Source organism: Rousettus aegyptiacus, unplaced genomic scaffold, assembly GCF_014176215.1.
Source record: "Rousettus aegyptiacus isolate mRouAeg1 unplaced genomic scaffold, mRouAeg1.p scaffold_m13_p_2, whole genome shotgun sequence".
In the NCBI taxonomy this organism is placed as follows: Eukaryota; Metazoa; Chordata; class Mammalia; order Chiroptera; family Pteropodidae; genus Rousettus; species Rousettus aegyptiacus.
The window spans coordinates 1,781,801-1,803,446 of record NW_023416295.1 but is presented as its reverse complement, the minus strand read 5'-3'; the positions used below and the strand labels follow the sequence as shown (position 1 = coordinate 1,803,446).

Here is a 21,646-nt window from a genome sequence, read left to right as displayed (position 1 = left end):
TGGATTTTTTCACTTCAGCGTGTCCTGTAGACAGACCCTATCAGTGAGCAGAGGGCCTGCTCGCCCCTTTTCCCAGCTGGGGGTACCCTGCCGTGCTTAGCGTTTACCCGCTTTCCTAGGGAGGGGCGTCGAGATTTTTCCAGTACCTTCCAGTCCCAGGCAGTGTGGAGTGAATGGCCTTGTACACGTGCATTTTCACGTTGTTGGAGCTGCACCTTCCGGGCAGAGTCCGGGAAGTGGGCCGGCTCAGAGCTGTCGTCAGTCGGCCGCTTTTCCTCCAGCAGGGGGGTGGGGGGGGGGCCTCCCCAGCAGCGTGGGGGGCGGGGGAGCGTTTCGCTGCAGCCTCGCCGACAGACTGCGCTGGTCCAGTTCTGAATATTCACTGTCTGACAAAGGAGAAATGGGGTCTCGGGGTGTGTTCGTTTGCACCTCTCTGATCATGAGTGAATCTGAACATCTTTCATATGTTCAAGGGCCATTCTGACAGCGTTTTTTAAGATCATTTTTTCCTGTCTTTTCCCCTGTTTCATCAGTTTTCTGGCCCTTTCGAAAGTGTTCCTGGTGTTGGAGGGGACGTTAGGCCCTTGTCTCCTGGTTGCTCCGTTGTCTTCCCGCTGTTTTCGGTGTTTCTGTGGTGTGTCATTTTTTCCGTGTGGTCACTTATCACATCGGTCACTTACCAGCTCTGGATCCGAGTCGTGGTGGGAGAGTCTTTCTCTACAATACACCCAGGGTCCAGGGGGTCCCACCCTCGTTTCCCTCATGAGCTCGTGTGACTTAAGTGCCGCATCTCGAACCCCGGTCCCTCTGGAGTTTACTATGGTGGACAGTGCGAACTGCGAAGCGAACTTTATCTTTCTCCAGTTGCTCTGCCCAGTCGTCCTGTTTATGAAAAAGCCCATCTGGCCCCCAGCGAATCGAGATGCCATCTTTGTCCTGCACTAAACTTCCTTGTGCTCTTTGCTCTCTGTAAACGGTCCCCTTTCTCGGACCTTCCTCATCCTACCTGCATCTACCCCGTTACTGTCCCCGCCAGAACCAGCAATGGGTCCCTACTGCCTGCGGGATGTTCACTCAGCGATCACTGACCTCACTCTGCGAGAGTTAGTGGGCATAGCGAGCATTTATTGAGCACTTACTATGTGCTGGACAAAAGCACTTAACATATGTTACCTCACTTAAATAAGTGGCAATCTCAGGAGGAAATAGAGTTATTTTAACCCTCGCTTTATCTGCCCAAGGTCACAGCTCATACGGTCTCTTCGAGTCCAAAGTGCCGGCTTTTGACACTCCTCGGAGGCACAAGATGGCCTGCTGATGTCCGTTTGCACTGGGATGCCAAGCCTGCCTGGTGCTCGGGGTGGACAGGCTGGTCCGAATGCCTGGGCGGAGGGAAAGGAAAAGGAGGCGCAGAAAGAAGGGCGGGCACAGCGAAGGGCGGCGGGGCCCCGCATGCAGACAGGGGGGCCCTGGGTGCTGGAGGCCAGTGTCCAGCAGGGAGGCAGGGCCCCGAGGTGAGGGATGGACAGACAGAGAGCCAAACAGCCGCGGTCAGAGGACCGTGGGCCGGGCCGACAGCTGACAGCACAGCTCTGGGAAAGACGCGTCCCCAGGCCAAGTGTGGTTAAGTCTGCCGCGGGGCGAAGGCAGCGGCCGAGTGAGCAGAACTGGGCAGCCACTGGCGTCCGGGGTCCAGGGCCAGACTGAAGGGGAAGGCAGGGAACTCCAGAGGCCAGAGCTTCCTAGCGCCTGCCACCGGAGCCCATGGCTGTCCCGGGGCCTGGGCTGGGCCTGCAGGTGGCTCTGGAGAGGCCGGAGGGAAGCTTGACAGGAAGCAGGTCAGAGGAGACTCACCTTCCTCCTACCCGACGAGGACAGATGTGAGCAAGGCCGTCTTCCGCAGGATGCTGCTTCGGGAGGAGATGGGGAGAAGACCCAGCTGGGGTTCGGGGGCTCTCTGGTCCCCCAGCTCGCAGTTCCAGCTCTGGTGTGGGACCAGACTGGGGGGGGGGCAGCCTTGCCTCACTCAGGGTGCTGGGGGGATGCGCAGTTCTTCCCACGGTACTTCTGCACAGTGCTGAGCCCACCTGCTCAGAGCCGGAGGTTCCTCAAGTGGGTGCAAAGGGCCGTGAAGCATTCGGGCCACGTCCCAAAAAAGGGACAGTGGATACTCCTGAGTGGCCTGCCGTGGGACTGCTTGCTCCTACACCTCGAGGTCTGCTGTAGTCAGCGCTGAGCCTGCGAGCACCCAGCGTGGCTCTGCGTTTTAACCGCCTGGGGCTCTCCAGCTGGCCCAACCCGACCCCTGTCCCCTGGATCTGGACCACGCCCCCGCCCCCTGGACTGCAACCCCCATCCCCTGAACTGCAACCCGCCCCCATCATGATACTGGCTCCAGGTTGACTCCTGAGCACCCCCTCGTTGGGGAATGCTGGGGGTGCCTCGGCTTCCCTCGGTGTCTGACCTGCTACTGCACCCGGTCCCTGCGGGGCAGACGGGCTCGGCAGGGCGGGACCCCTCTGTGCACCAGGCCACGTCCATCCTTCCCCAGACCAGCTCATTAAACTGCAGCTCTGGTTTGCTAATGGAAATTTAACGTGGTTCAACGTATTAACTGGGGATGTAATCTAGTTTGGGGAGCTGTCGGGAACAGGAGACAATGTGTCACCGGGAATGCTGCTTCTGAGACCTTCCCGCGAGTGTCGGGAGGGAGAGGAAGAGCAGAGCAGGGAAGACAAGAGCCTCAGCCCGGGGAACGCAGCTAGGAAAAGGTCAGTTTCAAAGTGATCACAGAGCGAATTTCCCTCTCAAGACGAGGAAGGCAGAGTGCATTTGGGGATCAGAGGCCCTTCACCCCCCCCACCCCCGCCCTGTCCTGCACAGTCGCAGGCTCTGAGGCGTCACCCTGGCCAGGGAAAGACGTCACAGGCAGCCAGTCGTCAGCGATCAGGCCCCCAGAGAGCCCCCCTTCACCTCCATGCCAGCCCAGCCCCCCTCCCCCTGCCCTAAAGCTTCCGGACTCGCATGGCGATCATGTCCTCCTCGGCTCACCACACTCAGCGACAGTCCTGGGTTCGGGGGGCCCGGGTCTCCGTGGCCTGCCTCCCCGGGGTCCCTCTCTGCCGTGCTGACCCCGCAGTGGGGCATGAAGACTCCTCCAGCCCAGCCTGAGGAGCCGCCCAGTGGCGCGGAGGGCTCTCTGGCCCCGGGGAGGGGGCAACGGCGCAGCGCGTTGGCGGAAGGACCCAGAACAAGTGTTCAGCGTGCCGGCCGCAGCGCGGCTACTTCGGCCGTGAGCGCCAAGCCCAGCGCTCCCGATTCTCAGGCCGCTGACCAGGAGGGGCGATGCCCCCGGGCGGGGGTCCTGGCCCCCTGCTGCGGGGACGCAGGGCCTTGTCCTGCGTCCCCTTGAGAGTCAAGTCAGCAGCACCATTAGGACAGCTGCTTTTGTTTTGAATTCCGGCAGGAAGTGAGCGGAGGCGTCCTTCTTCGACCACGGGGCCAGCCTGGGCCGCGTTTGTCACCCTCCCCGGGGGTCCGGGCACACTCAGCCCCCCTCGCTGAGGCCGTGCCCAGGTGGTCGGTGTGACCTCCCTGGCCTTCGAGAATGGGCTATGCCAGGACCACTGCCCACCCGCCCTGTGCAGCCAGGCTGGCCTGCTGAGGACCCCGCTCCTGCCCCCGGCCCCGGGCCTGCAGGGAAGGGCATTAGATGCGGCTTTTCAGCAGCTGGGCAGGGGGCCTGGGCGGGTACGGTATCTCCCGCAGAGCCTTTCTCTCACACCTCATTTGACCTTTGGCCGGAGGTCCCCCCCCCCCCATGGGTGTCAGCCACGGGAAGAAACCCCGAGCTGGGCCGGGAGCCCTCGGGGCCACCCCTGGACCCGTCAGCATTGGTTCTGCTGAGCGAGGCCAGAGCAGCCCCGCCCAGGTGGTGGGCAGAGGCCCCAGCTGTGACAGGAAGGCATCCTGGGCTGGCCTGGGGTCGCATTCCTGCTCCATGGCAGTCCTGGATGCCCCCTGTACAGCTGGGGGTCTCAGGAGGAGGAACCCCATTTCCTCTCTCAGAAAGCTCCCAGAGAAATGCGTCTGCAGAGGCCACAGCCCGGGTGGGGGGAAGCCGGAAGCCAGGGAGGAGGTCTGCAGGCCCCCACTGCGCCGTACACAAGGGCCACTGCCCTGTCCCCAGCGTCCCTTTATCTCCAGAGCTCTGTGTCGTCCTGGCCCCGGGATGGCACGCAGCCACCTCTCAGACACACTGGTCGCTGAGCACAGTTTCTGCTGCAACATTTTTCCATCGAGTGATTAACTGCCCTGTTTCTCAGCCTCTTCCGTGTGGGGACGAGGTCAGGCCTGCATGTCAGTACCAGGTCAGAAGCAGGGTGACAGTAAGCTGATCCCGGCTGAGCCCGAGGACAGCAGGCGAGACTCATCCTGGTGACAGGGGCTCTGTGCACAGGGCCTGCAGCCCCCGCCTCCCACTGGACACACTTCCCTGTGCAGGGAGGCAGGCCAGGCCTGCTGGGCTTGGCTCCCGGGAATCATCGAAGGCGGCCTCGGGGGACTGTCACAGGGAAGGGGCGGGGCGCACCTGGCGGTGGAGGTGAGCCCTGGTGTGCAGCCTCTCGGTGTTGATTTAGTTCATTTTTTCCTCACTTTTTTTTAAACATAATAAAGGCATTTAAAGCTGTGCCGTTTCTCCCTAAGGACATGACTCATCACTTTCTGTAGATTTTGAGGGTTTCCGTCTTGTTTTGTTTTGTTTTTACGCTTTCTCATTGGACGGTTACTGTGTCCTTGGCCCTTTCGGAGACGTGTCCGTCCTCGGGCGCGCATGTCCCGATGCCGCGTCTTATCTTCCTGCGCAGTTCCAACCCTGTTGGTGTCGCAAGACGGCGGCCTGACTCGTTTCTGCCTGTGTTTTCACCGAGGTTTCCACTGAGACCTGGCAGGGGAGGACCTTCTGTGGACGTAGCACGGACACCGGACAGGTGTCCACCTGTTCATCTCGCTTAACTTCCACCAAAACAGCCACAAACTCCGCCTTGTCCTGTCTTTCAGATCCTTCGTGTGTTTCTGAATTTTCGCGTACTTCATAGTGGAACATTAGATTCTTCAGTTCTGATCGCAGCTGTTGTTTTCTTTTTCCGGCAGGGTTTTCTGTATATTTTTTGCTCTGTTTTTATAGCATTGAGATTCCATGTCATTAGGCCGCCATTATCAACCGTGAAGTATCATGATCCCTCTCCTTATCACGTGGAGTGGTTTCTGCTTTAAATTATTCTTTGCCTCATATTAACACTGAAATCCCAGTATTTCGACCGCTTGAAGTTTACCGATAACTCTTTTTAACATTCCGTGGTCATTATCTGTTGTAATTCTCTCTCTTGCAAACAAGTCACTGCTGGATTTTATTTTTTCGCCCAGAGAGCGACGAGCCTCGTATCAAAGGAAATGATGTCACATTTGTCTTTCACAATCCACGTCCAGGAACTCTGCTTTTGGTCTTGGTTTTTATCTTTTTATACTGATTTTTTTTTTTTCTTATCTTCTTACGGCTGAAACATGATCGATTTTCTTTTATCTTTGGAATGAGGTTGAAATGTTGGCAAGCGACTTTGCACGCAGCCAGCCATGAAATGTGAGACACAGATGGCCCCATTCCAGCCTCGCCGTTCTTCGCTGTGACCCCACACACCTGGCTGACCCCACGCACCTGGCCTGGCCCAGACGGGAACAGGAGCGCGGCCCCCCTCCCGCCCCCCACCGCCTTCCTCTCTCCCCTCCCTCCCCTCCCTCCCCCTCCCTCCCCCTCCCTCCTCCGCCTCACTCACTCCAGTCAAGGCCCCGAACCCTACCCTTCCCATCATCCCTTTCGGGTTTCTTCCTCGCAAGGCCTTGTCCTGACGTGTGCCACTGACGGAGCCCTCAGCCCCTTACATTTGCTGACTGAGACAGCTCTCATTATTTTTAACACCATCATTCCCTTTTACACGGAGCTTTTACATTCAGGCAGCTGTTTGAAGGAGATCCCAGAAATCAGCCATTCTCAGAATTCCAACCTTTCTGAGGAGCTTCTTGCTGCCTCTGCGCCTGAGTGACAGCTCGGCAGATTGACACATCGACGCTCAACCCTGTTTCCCCCACGTTCTCATAGCTGTTGCCTTTATCATGCCATCGGAGCAGGGAGGAGAGAGTCTGATTTATTTCTTAAATATGACCTCGTATTTGGCACGGCTGCTTGCAGATGGCTGGGACCAGGGGACGAGGGAGGGAAAGACACGTGCCCTCAGACCCTGAGCAGCCAGGACCATCGGGACCGGCCGCCCCTCCAGTTTGTGCCGGAGCCAGCGGGGTCCCGGAAGCCAGGCAGGTCTGCGGGTCTGAGGCTCTGCGGCCCCCGCAGCTCCTCTCCTGTGCGTCCTCGTCCTCCTGGTGCGCGGGGCTGTTCCGCAGTCCCGGCCGATGTCCCCGGGTGGCCCCGTGGATGTCTGGAAGCTTCTTCCTCGCAGGGCGACAGTGGCCTCCCCTCCTGCGTGGCAATGGGTCCATAGGAAGGCGAGAGGAAGCGTCACCAGGCCCGGGGTGCCCGGGGTGCTCTGCTCCCACCCAGGTCTTGCTCTTGGATCTTCTCCTTTGAAAAGCGAGGGCACCTCGGCGCCTCGAAGGGGTTCAGAACCAGATGTTCACCTCGGCTCAGCAGCTGGTCGCTGAGGACGTCGCGGGTGACGGGCCAATGGTGTGGCCGCCAGGGAGCCCCTCCCACTCCTGGGGTGGGGCCCAACAGTAAGCGGGGATCGGCCCCCTGCGCCACCCCGAGTCAGGGCTGCGCTCGGAACCAGCTGGCTTGGCCTTCTGCCCAAGGCGAGGCAAGACAACCAGCCATCAGGGCACAGCAAAGCCACAGCCACTGTCCCGGCTCCTGGCGGCACAGTGAGCCGCCGCGGGGTCGTGCCGCTCTGCCCGGAGGCCACCTTCTCGGGACCCTGGGGATTCGGGCCTCCCCATGCTGCTGCATCAGGAGGGTCTTCTCGGGCCGGGAGCCGGTGGGGGGCTGGCCCGTGCGGGGGGCTGCAGAGCGCCCTCCGCCTGCCGGGGCCATCCTGCAGGGCAGGAAGCGAGCCTGAGCCGGGGGACGGCCTCTGCCTGCGGGAGACGCGACCCCGCGTCCCCCTGGATCCCGCCTGCCTTTCCATGAAATGGCCCTGTCACCCCGGGCAACGTTCCTGCAGGGACAGGGCACCGGCCTCGGTTTCCCGTTGTCCCTCAGGCCCCGGGCAGCCCCTGCTGCTCGTCCATCCTAGCGGTGCCGAGCCCTGCCCCCCACTGGGCTGACTGCCACAAGGGGGATGGTGGCTTCTTTGTGTGCCCCCCCCTTCTCGTAGCCTGCACATCTGACAGGACAAGTAAGGCCATTTCTGTCCCTTCTCGGGGGCTCGTTTTGAGACAGGCGCAGGCCCAGTCCACAGGTAGACGTCTCACCTGCCTGCGGGCCTCAGTGGGTCCCTCAAGTTAGAGGCCATTCGCACCTTCCCTGAACCACACCCACTCCGAGGGGTCAGGGAGACTGAGGTGTGGTGTGTGTCCCCACGGGCCGCCGGCCCAGACGCGGAGGCTCACCACCCCGGGTAGCCAGCGGTGGCATGGCGCCGGGCGAGGTGCTTCCCAGCTCCCTGTGACGGCCCCCACCGGGCGTGGGGACCCACGGCCCCTTGCTCCAGGCCAGGGACCGCTGAACCCGTCTCCCAGGTGGAAGCAGGGAGCCCCGTGCTCTAAGGCCCACTGCCAGTCCCTGTCCATGGTCCAGAACGTTCCCAGGCCGCCCTTCCCCCACACTCGCCCTGGCCCTGGGCTCGAAGCGAGGTACAGCGGGGAAGGGGGCGCGCGAGAGGGACACAGGTGGCCGGGGGCAGCGGGGCGGAGGCGGGATGTGCTGGTGGGGATGAGCCTGGTGCAGGCGCGGCCTCCAGGGGCACCAGGGAGACAGAGGGCTTCTCCGGTGGGGCGGTCAGGGAACAGCGCTCTGGGCAGAGGATGGCGGACCCAGCATGCACTGGGGGGGAAGCCCTTCCTTCCAAGGAGAATGTCCCCAGGGCCTTAGTGTCCAAATATAGTGCACGGCTGTCCTGCTAATCCCAGGACTCGGCACGTGGGCATGCCCGGGTCCCGGCACGGGTGGGGCCTGGGGCCCAGCACGACCTCGGCCTGGGTCCTCACGGGGTCCGGGCGTTTCCCAGGGCGTTGCCACGAGGCCGCAGTGGGCACAGCGGGGTGGTCACCTGCCTTCTCAGAGCCTGGGCTGGGATCACCGCAGCCACAGACGCCCGGCTGCTGGGCCACCCTGATTTTACAATCCTGGCTCCGTCTCCGTCTCCATGAGCTGCAGATCCCAGGAGCCTGTCCCACCCTGCCTGTTCTCAGAGCAGCCACAAGGCCCCCACCCGCCTGCCCCGCGGGCCTGCTCCAGGGGGAGCCCGGCTTGGCAGCGCAGGGGCTCTGTGTCCGGCGCCAGAGGGCTGCACGTGGAGCCAGGAGCGGATTTAGAAACTGCAGAGGCGCCCTGATCCCTCTCTCCCCTCAAGGGAAGCCACCCAGAGAAGAAGCAGAGGACAGAAGCAAAGGAGGCCAGGCGGGAGGGGCCCGTGGCCTGGAGCCCGAGAGGGGCTCGACGGCGGGCAGAGGAAGCAGCGGCCTGTGGCCCGTGTGCGGGAGCCCAGCAGACCCTGAGTCAGCCCCGGGGCCGCCCACCACACTGCTGCTTCGGCCAGCTGGCCGGGGTCACCTCCTAGCTCCTGCGTCCCTAAGGAGAGGACAGGAACACCTACTGGTAGAGCTGACGTGAGGAGCGGCCGTGCCCTGGGAACAGGCCCAGCCAGGCCTTTAGCCATCGTGGGGGCGTGGCGTGTGGCCCCCTGAGGGTGCAGTGGCCGTGGGGGGGGTGCACCTCCCCAGCCTGAGCGGGCCCCTGTTCTGCACGTCCACAGCGCCCTGGTGGCTCCCGTGTGGTCCCCTTAGTTATCAGTGTCCGTCACCCATAAGGCTGAGACCGGGCCTGGCCTGTCCCCAGGGCCCAGCGTCACAGGCTCCCAGCAGGGGCCCAGACCCTGTGGATGGCTGACCAGCCCCAACCTCAGGAAGGCGGCTGGAGGGGCGGCCAGGTGAGCGCTGCCCACGCCCTGCGGGTGCCCGCCGCCCTCCGTGTCCCGGTGTCCTGTGTCCCTAGAGGCCGATGGCCCCTTCGTCCCCTCCCGCTCCTCAGCGGCGGGTGTTGCTGCAGGCTGGGCCAGGCCAAAGACCTGGGGCCGGTGAGCACCGGGCGCCGTGTCTGCAGCCCCCCGAGAGGGCGCACGTTTGAGCTGTGCCCTGGCCTGACTGGTGATGAGCTCCGGGCCTGGTCGAGGCCGCCAGGGCTGTGGCAAAGCCGTGTCGTCCGCCAAACTCTATTAAAATTATCCAGAAACACAGGAAACGCTAGTGCGCCCCAGCTGATGGGCTCGGGTGGGCTCTTCTCCCCATGGGGTCGAGGCCGCCACCCCTCACTCCCCACCCCCGCCCCGTGCGCTCCTGTGCCTTGGCTCAGCTGGCCCCCTGGTCAGCCTGGGGCAGCATTCCCGGGTGCAGACCCTGCAGCCCAGAGGCTCCGAGTCTCGAGCCAGCGACACACAGCAGTTCGGAGGTTGGGTCCTTCACTCAGCAGCTGACCGAGGTAGAGGCTGAGGTCTGGCTTGGGCTCCGCTGACCAGGCTGAGCAGCCTGCCTGGAGGAAGGGGTGCCCTGCCCTGTTCCACACGGGGCCCCGCACAGCCCCCGCACGGCCTGCACGGGGAGCCTCTGGGTGCAGAGCTGAGGAATCCGCTCAGGGCGCCCCGCTGCTCCCCCAAAGTGTGCCTCCCGTTCACCAGATCCGACAGGCAGGTGCTGGGGGCTGGCACCGGGACACGTGGCCCCGAATGTGCAGGCTTTGGACCCCTGCTTCTGAGTGGCCCGTGGGGGCCTAGGGACTTCCTGCTGCAGACCCCCTATCCAGGCAGGAAGCCCAGGTATTCCCGGGACTGTTCTGTCCACATGGGCGCAGCAGGGCAGCCCAGGCTGGAAGTGACTCCGGCACCTCTTCCTGCTGGCCGGGGCTCGGGAACAAGGGGCGACGACACCTCCTTTCCCTGGTGGGCCCCGGAAACACAGGCACATCCGCCTCAGTGGTCATTCCATGGCGCTCTCAGTCCTACTGTGCGCCTTGCACCTGGCAGGGTTCAGCAGGGAACAGAGCCAGTGGGCCCAGCCCACCCTGAGGGGGGTCGCAGTCCAGGGAGGAAATGGGACAGCAAAGTGGGGTGCAGAGGGGTGGCACGGGGCCAGCATGAGGCGGGGGCCCTGCAGGACCCAGGGGACGTAGCCCCAGAATGCCAGTCCGGAGTCAGGCCCGAGCGCTGAGCTGGAGGAAGCAGGTGTGTGCAGGGCAGGGGGGGCAGGGGGCTCAGACTGAGAGGGTGTCGCAAGGAGCAGGGGCCCCTCCGCCATCAAGGGTGCAGAGTGTCGGCTGCAGGGAGCTTCTGCAGAGGAGGGGACGGAGCCATTCCAGCCTGAGTGGCTACGGAGCAGGTCGGTGCTCGGTGGGTCTTGGGGGGCAGACGGAAGTAAGAACAGGACCTGTGAGAGGGGACAGGTCCAGACCCCCAAGGCTGAGGTCTCCCCGCGCTCGAGTCTGCAGGACGCTGGGCCTTAGTCCCAGGGGAAGTGGGGACACCGGTCACATGCCCTTGGCAGGGCCGGGCGCCCGAGGTCCCCCCGGGGCTCGCCTGTGCCGTGTGAGGGGGCACAGCCCTCTGTGCGGCGCCCCGCGCTCCGCTGACCCCGGAGGCCTCTCCTGCATGTTCCCTCTGTGGAATGTCTCTGGGCTGGGAGGGGCTGGCTCCTGGCCAGGAGATGAGAGACTGAAATAGCCCAGGACACAAGGGGATAAGCCAGAGGCCCGCGGTGGGGGCCGGAGTGAGCCCGCGGAGGGCTTGTCCCACATCCGTCCTCCGTCGTCCGAGAGTAGTGGCGTTTTCCCGGGTCGGGCCCACCACCTTGCTTCCGCTCACGGTCAGGGACATCTCCTGGATGGGCCACGAGTGCTCCGTGAGCAACGGTCCCCTCCTTGGAAACACCGGCCCCTTTGTATTGGTCCTCCTCTTACCCCCAGCCCTCCCAAGAGTGTCTCTGCTTCGTCCTTTTCTGAGAAAAAGGCGTTTGTCAGCCTCTCTCAGCAAGTGCCCCGCAGTCGGCCGGTCGGGCGAGCGCAGTGCGGCTGGGAGCTGGTGATGAGGACCTGGGTGGACGTGACCTCTGCCCTCAGTGGGGTGCCCGTGGAGCCGGGGGGTGTCGGTCGTTTGTTCACGCACAGTCACGCCGTCTTCCTTGGTGGAGCTGCGGTTCCCTGCTGGGTTTGCTTGTTCGTTTGTTTTTGTTTTGGCCAAGATGTCACACGTCCCTGTTCTATAACTTAAGGAGATAAACTGTAGTTAGGAACCTTGAAAAATTCATCCTGCAGTCGGCACCTGCTTGCGGTAGTCACGGTGATTCCCAGGCAGCCGGGGGCCGGCGGAGAGCCGCGCCCGCCACCGCTGGTCCCGTCGGACCCTCCCGGTTTCCCTGGACCTCTCTGACCTGCCAGGTTTGGGGGCGGGGGGGGGGGGTTGACTACACAGTATCCACCCCGCCACACACACCCTCCATCTCCCCCTGCAGGTCAGAGTGAGTTCCAGGCCCGCCGGCCCAGCACCAGTGCCCGGGCCCAGGGCAGCGTCCTGAACTGACGTGTTTTTAATCAAACGATTAACAAGGCTTCCTTATACTTTCCCCCGAGGCGTTCGGAAAAACAACAGCTGCTCTGTCCTGCGTGGCCACCCTAGCTCCCAGGCCCGTGGCTCTGTGGGATGCCGGCCACACAGCCCGGCCATCTGCCGTGAGGGCCACTCGGGCCCTCCTGTGTGCTCGGGGGCCCTTGCGGGAGGTGGCCGGCCCGGCATTCTCGCTCTGAGCCTGGTGCAGGCCAGGCCGGGACACTGTGTGGCTTTCTGTCTCCAGAGGAAGTGGCCAGCAAGTGGCCAGCCCCACCCAGCCTCTGGAAGTTCCCTCTGTGGCTGTTTTTCAAGTCCCGGGCGGGGGGCGGGAGGGAGGCACCTGACACCAAGGGCAGAAACCATGGGGCAGCGGTCAGACGCGACCCCCGGCCTCCGACAGATTAAACGCGCGATTCCCGCCGAAAACGCCTCTTGGCCTCCGATGACGAGCGTGACCTCTGCCGTGGGTTTGAGAGAGACGGTGTTGGTCACGTTAAGATGGGAACCTCTTTGTGGTTTACACATTGCTTTTAATCAGAAACGGATGTCGAGCTTCACCCAATGCCTCCTCGATGCGTGCGGGAACCGGTCCGTGCTGTTCCCCTGTGACCCGTGTGCGCGTGTGAAGCGTCCCCGGGGGAACCTCCGCGCCAGCCCGGCTCCGGCTGGCCGGTGTTTCCACGGGAAGCACAGGGCGCGGCAGCGTGGCGGGCACGGCCTCCCGGGCGCCCGCGGTCCCCGATCCCCGGGGCCCGCTCAACTTTCTACAGGAACCGGGAAGCGCCGCGTTTTCCTCCGATGATCCTGAGCATCGGGAGCGACCGCCCGCGTTGACCGCCTCTTGTGAGCGTAATTCTGTTGACACCATTTTCTGCTTTCCTTCTCAGGTTTTCTGCTTTTTACGTCAAGATTTGATAGTTTGCGTTTTCCCCAGAACTATCCCGATTTAAGGATTTTCCAATTTTTAACATACTTTTTTTACATGCTAATCTCACATTTTTTCTAATCTCCTGTGAGTGGTTTTGTATATTATGTTTCCTCTGCTTTTTTTCCTAGATTAGACTATCCAGAAATGTGTCTATTTCATTATAGCTGTTTTTTAAAATAATTGGCTATTGAATTTACTCATTCATTTTCCCGTTATTAAAACTATCAATTAATATGTTTTTAATAATTCTTAGTGCATTTAAATTAGTTGCACTTTGAAGAGATTTATTTCATTGTTTTTTTAAAAAATGTCTTGATTCGAATAATAATTTTATTTACAGTCTTCTTTTGTTTATTTAGTAATAAGATAATTTTTTTGCTGTTTGACTCTATACTATTAATTTTTTATGAAGTTTATTGGGGTAATATTGGTTAATACAATCATAATTTTCAGGTGGACATTATCATTTGACATCGATTCCAAAGCCCAGTTTCCTTCGGCTACCGTATATTTGATCCCCTTTACCCACTTCGCCCTTCCCCTCCCCCTCTATATTTGACCCGCTTTACCCTGTCTACCCCCCCTCCCCGCTCCCCTGTGGTAATCACTAGCCTATAGTCCATGTCCATGGGTCTCTGTTCGTCCTGTTCATTTGTTGCTTTTAGGTTTATATCCCACATACAAGTGATAGCGTGTGATTTTCAACTTTTTCTGTCTGGCTTATTTTGCTTAGCATGATCACCTCGAGTTCCAGCCATGTTATGGCGAACGATAGTTATTTCATCTCTTATTATGGCTGAGTCATATTCCATCGTATATATGTACCACAGCTTCTGTAGCCAGTCGTCTATCGTAGGGCACTTTGGTTGCTTCCATGTCCTGGTCACTGTGAATAATGCTGCTATGAACATCGGTGTGCAAATATCTTTTCGAATATGAGTTTTCAAGTCTTTGGGGGTAAATACCCAGGAGAGGGATTGCTGGATCATATGGTAGATCAGTTCTTAGTTTGTTGAGGAACCGCCATACTGTTTTCCATAGCGGCTGCACCAGTTTGCAGACCCGCCAGCAGTGTACGAGGGGTCCTGTTTCTGCACATCCTCTCCAATCTGTCCCATTAATTTTCACATGTAGCATAGCCATTACTGTTTTCCTAATAGCCTATAGTTGAATTTTTAAGTTGTTGTTTGACTCAAAAATTATGAGTTATCTTTCGTTTCTAGAAAATAGACTTTTTAATGCACTGTTTTCTTCTCATTTCTAGTTTTTAATGTCATAGTCAACGAACACGGATAGACAGTTTTTGCTTCGTGACTTGGTTGTTTTTTTTGCTGCCTAAATAATAGGATCCAAGGATTTCTGAAAAGATCGTTGATTCTCTGTGGAATAGGAGCGTCACGTATAGTCGCCAAATCGGGTTTAGTCACTTTATTTGTCACGTCCCTTTTACGCTGGTTTTTATCTGCCTGATCTCGAGACGGGGTCCGTCCGCCGCGTGAAGACGTGGCTCCCGGCGGCGGGCCGCCTGCGCCGACACGTCCCTCTGTGCCGCGTGTCTCTGCTCCTGCACTCCGAGCCGGGGCCGCGCAGACCGCCCCCCCGCCCCGCCGTGCCCCTGTGTGCGTCTGCCGGGCACCCGCCTCTCTCCCCCTTCGGCTTGTGCTTCCCCTTGCCCTTGAGGTGGCTGCTGTGAACACGCCAGTCGGAGCTGGTCGTCTTCGCACACTGTCCCTGTCCCTGTGGCGTTTGCAGCCTAGTGGCTGACACCAACAGTGACAGAGGAACCGCAGGAACTGAGGTGCCAGGACGAAGCAAGACACGTCCGTGACAGGAAGCCCCACTGTCCCGGGGAGCCAAGCGAGGGCCATCGGAAACAGCCATTGCGAGGAGGTGGCATTTGAGGGTTGAGCAGAGGTTGGCCGTGGGCAGACGGGGCTGAGTCTTCCAAGGAGCAAGCGCAGCACGTGCAAAGGTCCTGAGGCGGAACCGCCAGCCGGGGTGGCTGTGGGTGGAGCCCCCTGAGGGCTCGGAGCCCAGCACAGGGGCGCACGCAGGGGTGAAGCAAGGCTGAAAAGATGGGACAGCGGGCGGGGGCGGGGGGACGGTGCGGGGCAGAGCTGCGGCAGCGAGAGCCAGCGATGGACTGAGCCCGGGGGCAGAGGAGAGGAGAGCGAGGGCGGGGCCCCTTGTCCGGCAGGGTCCAGTGTCTGGCGGGGCCCAGTGTCCGGCGGGGTCCCGTGTCCGGCGGGGTCCCGTGTCCGGCGGGGTCCAGTGTCCGGCGGGGTCCAGTGTCCGGCGGGGCCCAGTGTCCGGCGGGGTCTCGTGTCCGGGGGGTCCTGTGTCCGTCAGGACTGCCGCCGCTGCGGAGAAGGAGCAGGGCAGAGATCAAAGCCCTGGGCCACACTCAGTGCAGGAAAGTAGAAACCGGTGCTAAAAATGTGGCCGGAAATAACCCACGGGAAATAACCCACCAAGGCCCATCGCTCCCGCCCACGCCTGGGCACAGTGACCGCCGCAGGAGGGGAGGAACCGCCTGGAAGTGGGGGAGTCCATGACAACTCAGGGTTCGGGCAAGGCTTCCCAGGAGGTGGGAGATGGGGATGGGGTGGGGGCGACCTGGAGTTAGGTGTGTGACAGCTGGATGTGGACAGGCCCAAGCTTCCGGTGGGGGTAGCAATGTCACAGGTGACATGTCCTGGCAGGAACCAGCCGAGGAGGGAAGGAGCAGTGCAGAGCGTAAATGCCCCTCACAGGCGGGGAGGGGGAGCCCGCGGGGGTAGGGGGGAGATGCCGAGGGGGCGCCCAGACACCCAGGCTGCTGATGGCCGGGGAAGGCTCTGCAGTTTGGAGGGGATCCTGAGGGCCCAGCCCAGAGGGCTGAGGTGCGTGGCGGAGAGAATGGGTCCCTGGGGATGGAAGGACCTAGAGGAGGAAGTCCCTGGGGAGGGGGCGCCACCTGGTGGCCTCTCTGACCCAGCATGGGGATGGGGGCGGCCGGAGCTGCCGGGGTGTCGGCATCTGGTCCTGGTCGAGGAGCCTGCAGGGTCGCTGGGGCAGGAGTGAGGGGCGACCTCAGGTGCCCGGACTGGCGCAAAGCGGGGTCCCACCCTCACAGCCCACCCCCGCAGGCCCCCCCACAGGGCTCCTCCTTGCCCCCCCCCTGGAACTGGGCGTCTCCCTGGAGCGACCCCGGTGATGCCCGCCCTACGCGCAGGCGCAGTGGAGACCGGACTGGCGGGTCTCCTTGTCACTGGCTCCGGGGAACGAGGGCGGCGGAGGCCAGCACCCTGCCTGCCCAGGCCCTGCGGACGTCCGCGAAGCCCCTGCTCAGAAGCAGAGGGCACAGGAGGGGTGTTCCCAGTGGCGGGGGAGGGGGAGACATAATTCATCTCACCCGGCTCCCTGCGGAGATAAGGCCGGGGAAGGGAGCAATGCCATGGGCTGGCTGCCCTCCAGGAGGCGGGGCTGCCGGCTCCCGGGCTAAGGGAGACGCGGCTGGGGCTGGGGCTGGGGCAGGCCTGCGGGCCCCCAGTGCCAGATGCTGGGGGGGGGACCGTGGCCCCCAGCAAGTGGGGGGCCTTCCAGGCAACCCCACCTCTGCGGTCAGTGCTCCCACTTGCCCGGGATGCTCCAGAATAGCCCCTCGGTCCCCTGGAGGGATGGCCTCCTGCCGTCACAGAAAGGAAGAGATGAGCCCAGGTGATTGCAAACACGGGGACACCAGTGTCCAGGTCGTTAAAGGCCTTTTTCCAGAATAAGCTCTTTTTCACATATATAATTATGAAAGTAATGTATGCGCACTGTGGAAAACGTGGGAAATCCCCCCCCCAAAAAAAAACGTGGCTGAACGAGAACAAGAACCCTCCGTGTCGCCGCGCTCGGCGGCGGTGACACCCTGGGACGTCCCGCCGTGTCCTCCCCTGCACCTCTCCACGCCAACACCACGCGGTTTGACGGCCGAGTCTCGTCCGCTTTCCTTTTGGTCAGCGTGACGGCAAACATCTTCCCAGATCTTAACATTTTCTTTCTACGTATCATTTTGACAGCTACGTAGCAGAGGTTCTTACAAGCGACCTCTGTCACCGCTGTCCTATTGCTACCATTTTCCATAATTGTTAACGTGTGGCGAACACCTCCTTACTCTGCACGTCCTGGTGTCCGCGTGGGGAGGTTCCCAGGAATAGACTCTCCGCGGCGAAGGGATCCATGATTTCGCGTCATCGGCACATATTGCCGAATGGCTTTTCAGAAAATGTCACCGGTTCGTCCTGTATCAGGAAAGACACGAGTGGCCGCCTCTCGTCCTGCAGCTTCGCCGGCGTCGAGCATTCTCACTTTTAACACGGATTCCACTCGAATGCTGGCGTCTCTGATTCTCCAGAGTGAGCCTGGACTTGTTTCGGGCGCTCGTCGGGCATGCGTGTTTCCAGAGCTGCTGAGTCAAAAGCGTCGCGGGCATCTCTCTGTCGCGCTGCCTTGCGCCCACCCTCACAGCTCTCCGCCCATCCGAACAGCCCTCCGCAGCGGCAGCCTGGCCCGTGGCTGCCTCGCCGTCCCCTGCTCCGGCGACCAGGACGTGAGCCGGTGCTGCCTCCCCCTCCTCCCAGCCAGCAGGTACTTGAAGCCGCTGGAAGCCACCGGGGTGTGAATCGCCCCTGGGGGACGGAGGCCGGTGCTGGTGCAGGTACAGGGAAGCAAACTCCACAAGTGGCTTCGCCTCGGATTTGGGAGGGCTCGGACACACACTGCCTGGTCCACTCTGGCTCGAGTGTCCAGAACAAGGAATGAAACCTTTTTGAGCCACACACCAGTGTGAGAAGATGAGAAAGCGTCTGCTTCTTGGGCACCTGCTGGGCGTCAGGCCCTTGACCCCATTCACCCCGATCTGCCCAGTGCTCACACGCGAGAGACGAGGCTCAGGATGAGAGACGGAGCTGGGATTTGAACCCAGGTCCTCGGGGTGCCAGGGCCCAGGCTCAGACACGCCACACCAGCACGGGACAGCAGCAGCCGCAAGTGTCTCCAGAGCCTGCGGCGCCAGTGGACGCCTCATCAGTCAGTGAACAGCCGTGAGTCATGGTGTGGGGGCCTGGGCCTTGGCCTCGGCCTGGACGCGTGGGCAGCGCCCTGGGCGTGGTCGGGACCCTCTCAGCCAAGGTCGCTCGGGGGCCCAGAGGAGGAAGTCCAACCAAGACAGGACAAGCATTGCATCACGCGAGGACTTTCACGCGAGGACTGGAGCCGGAGGGCAGCACGAGCTCGCGCATTGGGATTGTTCTGGGCCCCACGGTCAGAGCCGCGGCCACGAACAGGTCTGTGCTGAGGACAGTTCCTCCCGCACGTCCTGCTGATAGAGTGCACGATATTTATTGAAAGTCTCAGCTGTCGCTTCTGTATAAATAAACGGAATGAAGTGGCCGCCGACTGCACGCTAGAGCTATTTTTAGACAGGGTGGCTTTTCAAGGAGGGAGGGCCTGCTCCTAGAGCAGCCCACCCCAGGCCAGGCTCGGCCGCAGTGCCACAGTCTCCGGGGTCCAGCACCTCCTTCTAGGGACAACGTTTGGGACGGACCGTCTGTCACTGGATCGGCAGAACGCTGAGAACTGCCCGTGGGTTTGGGGGTTCCGAAGCCGGGAGATGATGTTCAAACGGGTGTTAGTGGCACGTGGCCAGGCAGCTGGTCTCCAACCAACGCCCCAGGCTGGACGATGCCGGACGCGCCAGCCCTTAGCACGTGCCAAGTACTGGACATGTACCAACTCGCTTGTTCTCGTGAGGAGACCCGGCCTGTCAGGACTTCCTGTGGCTTCTCCCCGTTCTGCTTTCTGCTTGAAACACAAATCCTTGTTGCTTGGAAAAGCAACACAGCCCAGTGGGCACGGGTCCCGCACGCGCCCCGCGGCCCCCGCCCACTTCCTCCCGCTCCGGCCTCCCACATAGGCCACTCACGTGGACTGGAAGGCCCCGTGCACCCTGTGCCCAGGGGCTGATGACCAGAGAGCAGGCATGGCGACTCAGAGGCCAGAGCTAGGGGCTGGGGTGGAGGGGCGCTTGGGTGCTGGAGAGACCCCGCCTTTGCCAAACGAGAGCCTCCCCGAGAATCTCCTCCATATCGACTTATGGCTTCTGCTCCATGCACTCACTTTCTAGATTAAAAATAAGGAAAGGATCATAAATATCTTCGTTTCTTTGCGTGGAGCCAAAATTGTCCGTTACAGCCTTTTGGCTGAAGAACTTGAACATTTCTCATAGCATAATGAATTCTCCCAGCTTCTTTTTCTCTGAAAAAGGTCTTTTTGTCAACCTTGTGATTGAAAGACACTTTGGCTGGGTATAGGATTCCTGGCAGCCGGTCCCGTCCCCCATCACCGCCGGCCCTTCGCCTTCGGGCTTCCCTCGTCTCTGGGAGGAGTCCGCCGTGACTCGTCCTTGTCCCCTGTAGGCATCTTTTCTCTGCCCGACTCCAGGCTTTTTCCTTTCCCCTTCACCTTTGGTTTTCAGAGTTCGGCTGTTGACACACCCGTGTGGCTGTTCGTAGCTGCTCCTACTTCGCTTGTGTGCTGCTTGCGGTTCTGTGAACTTCTTGGGTTTGTGAACTGACATCTCATTATTTCTGGAAAAAAATCTCAGCCCTTATCTCTTCAAATACCCTCTCCCCCTTCACTCTCCTCCGCCTGGGACCCAGACCGCGAGCCGGGGTCGACGCGCCCGAGCGTTGCCAAGGAACCACAACTCCGGGCGCTCTGCACCGTTTCTCTGTGCGGCCCAGGCCAGGTCGTTTCTAAAGGCCTACCTTCAGGCTCACTAGTTTCTTCCTCAGGACGGGCTGTGGATTCACCCACCTGAGGGCGCGCTGCCTCGGGCAGACATCTGAAGACGCCTGGCTGGTCCGCCTCTGGTCTGCATCCCCGCCAGATCCCAGGAGCCGAGAGGGACGTCCCTTAGTTCCAGCGCACCTGCTGGGGTCCGCGGGTGTGCACGACATCTGGGACCTTCGTCCCCTAGATTCAGGGCCACTGCCCCGGGGCCAGGGCTTCTGGAGATGCCGGAGGCAGTGGGGAAGGGGGTGGCCAGCCCCCACCTGCCTGGGGACTGACGGCCTGCTTTTCCGTCTGCAGGAGCTATGGGGAGCTGTCAGACTGCACCAGGCACGTGATGGAGGGGCTGGGCTGCCAGTGGCCGAGCGCGGAGGTGGACACGTTCTTCGTCGCCGTCCACCGGCACTACTTTAGGAGCTGCCCCGTCTGGGGCCGGGCCGAGCGTGACCCGCCCAGAAGCACGCTCTGCCTCTTCACCATGCTGCCCACCCTGGCGACCCTGCTGGTGACGGTGCTGGTGGTCTGGAGGAGCAAGTCCAGGGAGGGCCTGGTGTAGGCCGCGGCCGGGGGGAGGCGGGCAGCAGTGTGCCCGGCCGGGCCCGGCGCAGCGTCCTGGGCCCCGAGGCCCCTCGTCCTCCACCTGAGAACAGCCAGCAGGGTGTCGGAGAGGCAGTGGCACAGGTGTTAACTCGGGAGCCCGGCTGGCGGTGCAAGGCGCCTTGGGAAGGGGGCCGAGCGCCGGGCAGCAAGACGGAACTGTCGTCATTTCCGGAGCGGCGGCAGGAGGTCTCCACCCTCGGCTCTGCTCCCACCTGTGGCCACACCGCAGATGCGCAGTTGGTGATTAAAAGGATGTCCCTGACTTTGGGAAGCGTGGTCATTTCCAGGCGTGGGTCACCGGGAGTAGAAGTGGGGTTGGGGGGGAACACTGGCCCTTTCAGAGCCCATGGCGTGGACAGGACGGGCCGTGGCAGGACTTAGCTGGGGGACGGTGGCCGTGAGGCCCCATGAGGCAGCGGGGCCCGTGTATGGCTGAGCTGCTCCCCTGGATGTTGAGGCCCCCACCCCGCCCCTCCAGGGTCTAGAGCCACTGGCTCAGAGACGCGATGCGGGCAGGATTGAATGGGTTGGCTGTTTCCTGAGGCCCCCTAACGCACCCCCAAGGGTGCCCCGCCAGCCCTCAGGCCCAGGTGAACCCCCCCAACACACACACACACACACACACACACACGGGGCTGTCTGCGATAACTCCCGGCAGCAGTTCCCCGAGGCTGCCTCTAACAAATCAGCACAAACCAGGCCATGGAAAACAACGGACCTGACCCCTCAGCACTGCCAGAGGCAGGAAGTCCCCGGATCGAGGCTGTGGCGGCCCGGCCCCCCGAGGCTCTGGGGGAGGCCGGGCCTGCCTCTTCCAGCCTCACGTCCTTGTTGGCGTGGCTTGCGGCTGCGTCACGCGCCCTTGGCTGTCTTCTCGGGGCGTCTGTGCTCGTTACCTCGTAAGGTCCAGGGCCCAGCCTGCCCACTCCAGTGGGGCTTCGCTCCATCTTAACTGACTGCATCTGCAAAGCCGCGTCTCCCAATAGGCCACACGCGGAGGCTCCAGGGGGACAGGAATGTAGAGGACGTGATCCAACCTGGTGCCCGCGACAGACCGAAGAGCCGGTGACGCCCCGGTTCTCCCCGTTGCACGGCCACGAGATCGACAACGCGGGGAACTGCGATTCACCTGCCGCAGAACCTGTTTCCAGAGCCCAGCCAGGCAGGGGCCAGAACAAGGCCAGGTGTCTCGGGAGCTCCCGGGAAAAACGCCCTGTGCCCAGGGAGGGGTAAGGGGGCACCATTCCCACAGACAGACCACCCCCGACGGCAGCTGCAGGTTCGCCAAGCTCTGGGTGTGTGCGCGTGTGTCTGTGTGTGTGTCCGTGTGTGTGTACGCATGTGCGCATATGTGTTCTCTGTGTGTGTCTGTGTGTGTATGTGTGTGTCTACGTGTCTGTATGAGTGCGTGTGCACGTGCATGTGTGTATCTCTGTGTGTGCACATGTGCACACGTGGTTACCGGGGGCCTCTGGTG

General features: G+C 61.5%; 1 protein-coding gene across 1 annotated transcript in view; it reads left to right on the top strand.

Annotated features, from left to right (window-relative positions):
• The window catches only part of RAMP1 (receptor activity modifying protein 1), a 33,813-nt gene extending 13,381 nt beyond the window's left edge, over nt 1-20,432 (top strand). Inside the window, exon 3 of the mRNA XM_016144271.2 lies at nt 19,870-20,432. Coding sequence (XP_015999757.2) covers nt 19,870-20,125 — 256 coding nt within the window. The 3' untranslated portion in view covers nt 20,126-20,432. The remainder of the gene's footprint in view (nt 1-19,869) is intronic.
• The last annotated feature ends 1,214 nt before the right edge of the window (nt 20,433-21,646 follow it).